This window comes from Eptesicus fuscus, chromosome 11, assembly GCF_027574615.1.
Source record: "Eptesicus fuscus isolate TK198812 chromosome 11, DD_ASM_mEF_20220401, whole genome shotgun sequence".
NCBI lineage: Eukaryota > Metazoa > Chordata > Mammalia > Chiroptera > Vespertilionidae > Eptesicus > Eptesicus fuscus.
The window spans coordinates 59,078,785-59,087,022 of record NC_072483.1 but is presented as its reverse complement, the minus strand read 5'-3'; the positions used below and the strand labels follow the sequence as shown (position 1 = coordinate 59,087,022).

Sequence of the window (8,238 nt, the reverse complement as noted above, 5' to 3'; positions counted from 1 at the left end):
CAGGCCTCGAGCCAGAGCGGCCTGGGGAACAAAGACCCCCCCCCCCCCAACCACTTCAAACGGGGCCCGCGCTCGGCGTCCAGATGGCGCAGGGCCGGGGTCCCCGGTGTCGCCCGCGGAGAACGCGCCCCGAGCTCCCGCCGCCCCACGCCTTCCTGCCGGAGGCTGCCTGGGCGCCCAGCACCGGGGAGGACGCGCAGCTGCCCAGACGCCCTCTGTTCACTGCCCACTGGCGAGGCGAAGGGGGAGCGCAGTGACGGGGTCCGGCACCGCAGACCTAGCGGGCGCCCCCGGCCGCACCCCGCACCGGGGCAGGCCCGCGCGGGTGGGCGCGGAGGGCGCCAGCGCCTCCCGCAGAGGCTCGCTGTGGCGCTGAAGTTTTAGGGCACTTAGGAGGAGGGTGTGCGAAGGGGTCGGAGCCACGGCTCCCCAACAAGTTGGGCTGAGAACCGGTTTCCCCTTCCCGCAAGGTCTGCGCAGAGCGGTCGGCGACTGCAGAGGTCCTCCGAGGTGCGTGGGTGGGGAGCGGCATCTCCAAGGGCGCCCGAATGTCCCCTCGCCGGAGGCGCCGGGACCCCTGCCCGTGCTGGTCCCCAGCCTCAGGCCAAACGTACAGGCCACCCCGAGTGCTCGCTGCACGCCCAGGGGTAGCCAAGGCGCCCACAGGCCCGGGCGCCCCCGAGACTCCCCGCCCAGTCCTCACCTACTGGGCGCGCATCGAGGGTAAGACTCGCCACCGGTGCCCCTCGCGCCCCGGGAGAGATCCCGCCGCCCAGCGGGCCTGATCTCCACGTTAAGGAGCTGACAAAGCCAGGTCGGCTGAGCCCAGGGCGCGGGCAGCCGGAGCGTGGCCAGAGCCCGGGTGGAGGTGCGGGCGGCGCGGCGAGGGCCGGCCTCCGGGGTGCCCGCCGCGGTCAGGGCCGAAGGGGGAGGCAAAACTGAAAGTGCCGCGCCGGGGGGGCGGGGGCGGTCGGCGAAGGCCCAGAACTTGTCCGGCCCCTGGCCGCGGCGGCCAATCAGCGCGCCGCCTTTGCTCCTGACAACTATTTAGCAACCCAGCCCGGCTAGAGTTTCCAAAAAAGTTAGAATAACTTCCTCTCCCGGAGACCTCGGTTTTGCACAAGCCGGCCTTGAAATCAGAAACTCCGAGAGCGTGTGCTCGGCGACCGCGGGCTTGGCCAGCGGCGCGCGCTCGGCGCCCGGCGCCCCCAGCCCCACGCGCGCTGGGCGGGCGCCATGGAGGAGGGCTCCAGCTCGCCCGTGTCCCCCGTGGACAGCCTGGGCACCAGCGAGGAGGAGCTCGAGCGGCAGCCCAAGCGCTTCGGCCGGAAGCGGCGCTACAGCAAGAAGTCGAGCGAAGATGGCAGCCCGACCCCCGGCAAGCGCGGCAAGAAGGGCAGCCCCAGCGCGCAGTCCTTCGAGGAGCTGCAGAGCCAGCGCATCCTGGCCAACGTGCGCGAGCGCCAGCGCACCCAGTCGCTCAACGAGGCCTTCGCCGCGCTGCGCAAGATCATCCCCACGCTGCCCTCGGACAAGCTCAGCAAGATCCAGACGCTGAAGCTGGCCGCCAGGTACATAGACTTCCTCTACCAGGTCCTGCAGAGCGACGAGATGGACAATAAGATGACCAGCTGCAGCTACGTGGCCCACGAGCGCCTCAGCTACGCCTTCTCCGTGTGGCGCATGGAGGGCGCGTGGTCCATGTCCGCCTCCCACTAGCGCCGCGCCACCCACGTCCGGACCGGCGCGCCAGGGTAGGTGCTGCGCTTGCGTTGGGCGCCCTCCACCGCGGGGGGCGGATGGCGTGACCCGCGCATCCCCTCTCTCGGAGGCCGGGCTGGACCCGGAGGCGCGATGGGGAGCACTTTTCCTCCTAGCAACAGATGGGGGTCGGTTGGAAAGCTCCCACGTCCCAGGGGCGCCCTGGGGCCTTTTACAAACTTCCATGCAGGGTGTCAATCAGATAAGGGCAGACTGGCAACGGTCGCGTTTTCCATTCTTGGTGTCGTGTGGGGGTCTGTGGGTGACTTTGGGGGGAGTGAGCATCAGAAGAACCGCCTGGGGCGGCCAGGGGCAGAGAGGTGGGGACCAGCTGCCCTTTGGGTCCCTCCTGGTGGTGGCGGTCGTGCAGGGTGGTGGCTTCTCGCTCTTCTTGGGAAGCGAACACCCAGTTCTCCCTGGCAGTCCTGTTCTGCGGTCGGCGGGTCCGGTGGGCGCCGGGGTGCGCAACCTGGGCCCCCAAGTTTGCCTGGAGAGGGCTGGAGGGCACTGCCCCATGCTGGGGGCTCCGCGGCCGGAGCAGCCCAGGAGCCGGGGATGGCCTGGCGTCGGGAGTGCGGAGGATGGGCCAAGGCTGATGCGCGCAGATGGCAGCGCGGTGGCCGGGACAGACACCGCTGCTGGGAACCCGGCTCCCCGCGGGCAGGTGGAGCGGGCTCGGAGCTGGGAGCCTCTGTTCCCAGCCTTGAACCTGGTCCTTCTAGGAGGGGGCTCTGCCCTTGCCGCTTCCCCGCGTCCAGCCTGTGAGGAAGCGCCCGGGGTCCTGGCAGGGAGACAGGTTTGAGGGGAGGGAGGGCCGGTGCGGGTCGGTCCCGCGGGAGCAGGTAAAGGGGACGCAGCTGCCCAGAGCCCCGGAGGTCGGCTTCCTCTGGAAGAGTGTTCAGGGGCCGCCCGGCGCCTTTTCACCAGACACCTTGGAAGTCCCTTCAGACGAGCTCTAATCGCGGAGGCGCCGCCTTTCCAGAGGACTCCGGGCTATGGCTCCCGTGGGCCATGGAGGGGTGCAGGATTTATTTGGGGGGGGTGTGTTAAAAAAAAAATCCTTCCTACTCTGTATGTTTAGTTTCTTGCTCACCTTGCAATGTTTTCTTATAAAAGTTTCTGCTTCGCACAGAAGGAATTTAGATCACCCAGGAGTGAGCAGCCGCCCACTCTCCCAAACAGATCTATTTCTTTTTTTATGTGGTTCTATAATATCTGCAAATGTGTTTGTTGTGCCCACGAAAAGCTGATATAGCTCAGTTGGATTTTATTTTGTGTGTTTTATTTCTGTGCCACCGAGAATTCTGATGATATAGCCCTCGAAAGTAATGATCGGTTTATAGGTCTTTAACAACGGATTTCAGCAGAGAATAACTTATGGGAAACTGCTCCTATCTTTGTCAAAAGCAGATGGAAAGTGTCTCAATCACATATTTCTCTGGGAAAGAGGGTTTGGATTGGCTGAGTACTGAAATGCTGCAGTGGGATAATACATTAATTCTGGGTTTTGCTGCCTAAATTATGAGCTCCCATTAGTCAATTCCATTTACCCTTTAGACCATCCATAGTTTATAGCACAGATGAAATAAGAACAAACAGATGAGGAATGTCATCTTTTAAAAATATACACACATAGCTTTGTTTAAGGAAAATGCCAACAGAATTTTCGTTAAGATTCTCCTCCAGAAAATTATTAAAAACAAATACCAGGAGATATACCTCGATGCAGAATTTAGTAGGGTCATTTAAGATTCATTACAAAATAACTGCATTCCTAACACTGACATAGATCACAATGAAAGATTATATAAAAATAAAAGGCAGTACTTGTAATCAGTAAATGATAAGTGCTAAGCGTTTGTTTGGGGGAAAAAAATCCTTAAAGATGTAACAGATAACACATTGAGCTGGAGAGCAAATGATCTCTATGGGGCCCATTTATTTATATTTTTATAAAATTGAATCTAATGGACCAGTTTCTTCAAGTAGATAGATACCCACCCTGCCCGAGAAGAGGGGGTGTACGGGTGTTCTTGAAGTAGGAATGATCTGGGCACACCTTGTGTTTGCTTGCCGGGCATTTTAAGCAAAAACTTTGTCTTCTTTTTGCTTTGAACCCATTAGTCTCTATGAGAATAAATGCTATCACCCTTGGTTTGATTTCCTGAAGATGTTGCTAAATGCCGTTTGTTATTTACCTGTAACATTTTAAAGAAACACTAGTTATATGTATCACCAAAGAATTTCTAGACTTTCAGGAAATGGTATGTGATTTTAATTTCTAATGTGAGATGTTTTCTCCATATGTGTATATATATATATTTTTTTTTTAAAAAGCTGTGTCTATGTGAACAGCAGCAACGATAAAAAGTCTAAATTGCCCCTTGATATAAAGAGAGACACAGGAAGTCGTACGGCTGGTGCTGATATTTACCCTGACTTTCTTCTTTGGCCTGGCATTTAAAAACACAGACAGGCAATAAATCAGGTGTCTTTGGGCAATCAGCTGGGTTCATCTAATGGAAAACTCTCAAAGGAGTTTTCAGTATTTTCATTAAATGCCTGCACTTCAGGAGCAGGGTCCGAGGCGCCTGGTATGGAGGGTGTAGGGAGGTGACGGTTACTTATCGGACATGGCCCCTTTTGTTCTGTTTTGTGGTTAAAGAAAACATCTTCTCTAAGTTCTGCAAAGTATGTGCAGATTTTTAGTGGGTTACCATACTCAACAAACTAGTTTTTCTCCGAGAACTGGTAGTTACTTTGGAGGGCAGAGTACGACCCTCTCAGTATCCAGTATGTGTAAGCCTTTTCCTCCCTCCTGTAAATTCACTTCTTGGAGGTGTTTGCTAACTGCTATAATTGGATTGCTAGCTGGTTTCAAAAGAAAATGAATTCCTCGTGGAGAACGGAAATGCAGAATTTCAGTAGAGCTTTTGATTGGTCAGAGGAAGCAGAATGAAAGACTGAGCTACCTGAATTATACGCGACGTTTCCTTATAAAATACCCATCGGTAAGATCCAGTGTAGGGAGTTGACTTCTGTCATGTGGCTATTGTTCCCTTGAATGTCAGTAGAAAGTCTGGCGATCCATCGGGCCAGAGTAGGGGTTGGAGGGTGGCTGTTTGAGGTCCATTGAAATATAGTCCTGTATCGAGCTTTACTAAAAGCTGCATATTTTCAGACAAGTCTTGAGCCTGAAAAAACTGAGTTTTCATCATCCCCACTTCACTGTATTCTGGACAGACGGCACTGATGCCGGATTCCTTTTGCCTGGCAAGAAGCTCATAAAGTAAACTCTGTGAGCCGAGCACTATAACTCATAGTTTTAGTTTAAAGCTGGGTTTAAAAAAACAAATATTTTAATAAGCCAATTTTAAAGGCTGAACTTTTATGACAGTTTTTAAGCTTCGTGTATATATTCATCTATTCTCACTGGTGTCTTTAAACCCATGAATGCACGCTGGAATGTCTGTTTATATTTGTGTCTTTTCATGGGAAAGGATAAATGTGCTGCAAAAGGCAAACCAAAGACAAAGCTCTGCACCAGCAGAGAGTTCACGAACGAGGCAATAAAACTCCAAGATGAGATGAACGTGTGACTGTAGCCAAGGAACAGAAAGCCATAAAGAAGCAATAGCATCTAAGAGATATAGACAGGGGTGCAGTCAAGATGAAATACTAAAAACAGAAACTGCTTAACAAGGTGTTCCACGTGGCCACCTGAGGCTGTGCACGTGATAGGATTGTATGGGAAGGAACACACACACACACACACACACACACACACACACGGTGCATGTAAAATTGGAGAAAGTGGAACAGGGTCTGGAGATGGTGTAATGTCAGTCTCCTGGCTGTGACATTGGATGGAGTGCTGCAAGGTGTTAGCCCTGGAGAAACTGCGTGATGAGGATGACGGGATCTCTCTGTATTATTTCTTACAACTTCATGCGAATCTGCAATCATCTCAAGTAAAAAAAATTTTAAAAAGTTATTCCACTAGGATTAATTTTTTTTCTGTATTTAAATGACCAAGTTACTATACCTTATCTCAGAGTAATAGACTAAAAATACGCTTTGAGAAAATATCCCATTTTTCCTGATGTCATTTGTGTTATTACTCTTCTTTTCAGAACATGAGGAATCTCAACACATTTCCAATATTTAATCAATCAGAAGTGTTTCTTTGTAATTCTTTAAAGAGTAGAATTCCAGAAATCTGAGAAAAATACCAACCAATATTTATTCCTATTCTAATAAAGAATATATTTTTCAAAGAAATGTTAGGAAATACTTACCTGAAACTGGCACATTTGCTTTTAGCTAGTTGACTTACATCACACACACAGACACACACTCTGTTAAAGGCACCGATTCATAAAAATTATTTGTTACGCAGTGTAGACTCTAAAGGTTTAGTATTCAGAGCCACACACAGTTAGAAGGAGGGAGGAGAGAGAGAAAAAGAGAAAGATCAAATCCTCAATTCAGTCGTGGTTATTTTAAATTAATATTTGTTTGTCCTGGGAACATACTTTGTATTTGGTTCAGCAGTAAACCTCTGAATGCAATTTAGTTATATTAAATGTGCCTAATTTCATGTTAGTGCTGGAATGAGATGCAGGGACATGTGACGGAAGAGCAGTGTGATTTTCGTGCTGAGGTAAACCCAGGCACAGTGGGATTTTTCTCCAGTGATTACTAACGGTTGTCACGTTGAAAGGAGACTTGAATCAGAAACTGGAAAAGCCAGCATGTAACTTTATTCTGACAGGAGAGACATTTTTAGTGGTTAGTTGAAAATAGAGTCATTTTGAATCAAAACAGTGTTTTACATGCTTTGAATACCTATATTATTTTATCCGCAACGCGGCTTCTTGGAATCGCATGCTCCTGTGATTATGTGTAAGGAAGTACGTGAGGGGTCTGAGCGCGCGCTGTCTATCGAGGCTGCTTGGTGTTCACCCTGTTTCTCATCGTGACGCCTCTGTTATCTGACCAGGGAACGAGTTCGATGACCAGCTTCTCACGACGCCTCCTGTGGAATTGTAACTTTACTTCTCAAGTCCTGAGAGCAATGCCTTTAACATCAGGCACGACCCTCCTTCCTTTAGGTCAGAATTTCTCCGTCAATTAAATGAAGGGCAGGGTTGAGCCCAGAGAGCTTTCAGTTTTCAAATTCAGTTATTCTGGAAAATATCACTTCCTTTTAGCTCACATTCAGCCTTAAAAAAAAAAAAATAGCCACCAGGATCTTTTGGGGGGCTTGTAAATTCAGTGATGTTGTCAGGCATTGGATTCGTCGTTCTCACTGTTTTAATTCCATGGCGAGCTCACATTTGTTTTTCTGGCTGTGCAGGTCTGGTGTGTGACTGACGGGAAAGATCTGGGCAAAAACCTTGGTTTTCATTAACCCTTTGATGGTGACCAAGCATCAGACCCCAACTGCATGGCTGAGGTTTGTGGTGTGGTCGTCCCCAGAGCCCTTCCCAAGTGCCCGGCCGCGCAGCTCAGACCGGACACGGAGGGCTGGCCTTTGGCTTGTAGAGGGGCGGCGTAGGGAGCCTTTATTCACTTCCCCATGGAGAGCAGATGCCCACACTTTTGTCGTGAATGCTGCTTTTCTGTGCTATTCAAGTAAACTGCCCGGAGCCTTTCTGTTAAATTCTCTGGGAGCATGCCTCTCTTCTTGAGAGTTTTCTGCCTGCTCCAGAGGCAAGTGGGGGCTCCCGGAGAGGCAGCTTGTAAAAGAAACACACTCCCTAAAGGAAAACACGGCCCGGGTTTACAGCCGGCCTCGGCGGGCGGCCGCGCGGGTCCTTTGTGTGCTCCACGCCGAACGTTCTGTAAGTCACAGTGCAAACAGGCAGCGTGTGCCTTCAGGCACGAGATCTGGAGACAGACGTCGAGTTGCTCTTTCCTTCTGTGAACCGCAGCGCTTCCAGCAGCGTTGGTTTGCAGGCGAGCAGAAGGCTCAGAAGTGAAAAGCCTCGGGCTCTGTGTGCCTTTCCGGACCCGTGGGTGCGAAGGTGCCTGCCCCCTAGGCCTTGCCGCCCCTGCCTTTAACTTGGAGGAGCAGTAGCCAGGCCAGCAGCCTCGCAGGGTTAGCGAGATCTGTGCCCTCACTGGGTCACTTCCAGAAAGCGTGTGTGGATTTACAATCCTATTTTAATGAGATTGCCTCGGTAACACACGTAAAGCACTGGTCACGCCTTTGGGAATGCCCGAGCCCCTCTGCATGGGGAAGGGACGGAGGAAGAATGTCTCTGTTCACCTGACTGGGTGGGACTGATGAACAACGTCTCCACTGAAGAGTGACGTCCCTGAATCGACATCATTCCAAATTGCGTGCTGCGTCCATATTGGTTCCTGATGAGGTTTCAGAATGCACCCAGCACCTGCCTCCCCCGTTTCCTGATACCTGTGAGGAGGAGGGGACTTCAAAGAGCAGGATCTGACCCTGTGTGCACTGTGTCT

At 51.8% G+C, this 8,238-nt stretch overlaps 1 protein-coding gene across 3 annotated transcripts in view; it reads left to right on the top strand.

The window, feature by feature from the left end:
- Positions 1 to 1,091: 1,091 nt before the first annotated feature.
- TWIST2 (twist family bHLH transcription factor 2) overlaps positions 1,092 to 8,238 on the top strand; it is a 40,759-nt gene continuing 33,612 nt past the window's right edge. For all 3 annotated transcript variants that reach the window (XR_008557506.1, XM_008138454.3, XM_054723436.1), the window contains exon 1: positions 1,092 to 1,754. Coding sequence is in view for 2 of the 3 variants with exons in the window: in XM_008138454.3 (XP_008136676.1) it covers positions 1,237 to 1,719 (483 nt within the window). In the remaining variant the exon portion in view is untranslated. The remainder of the gene's footprint in view (positions 1,755 to 8,238) is intronic.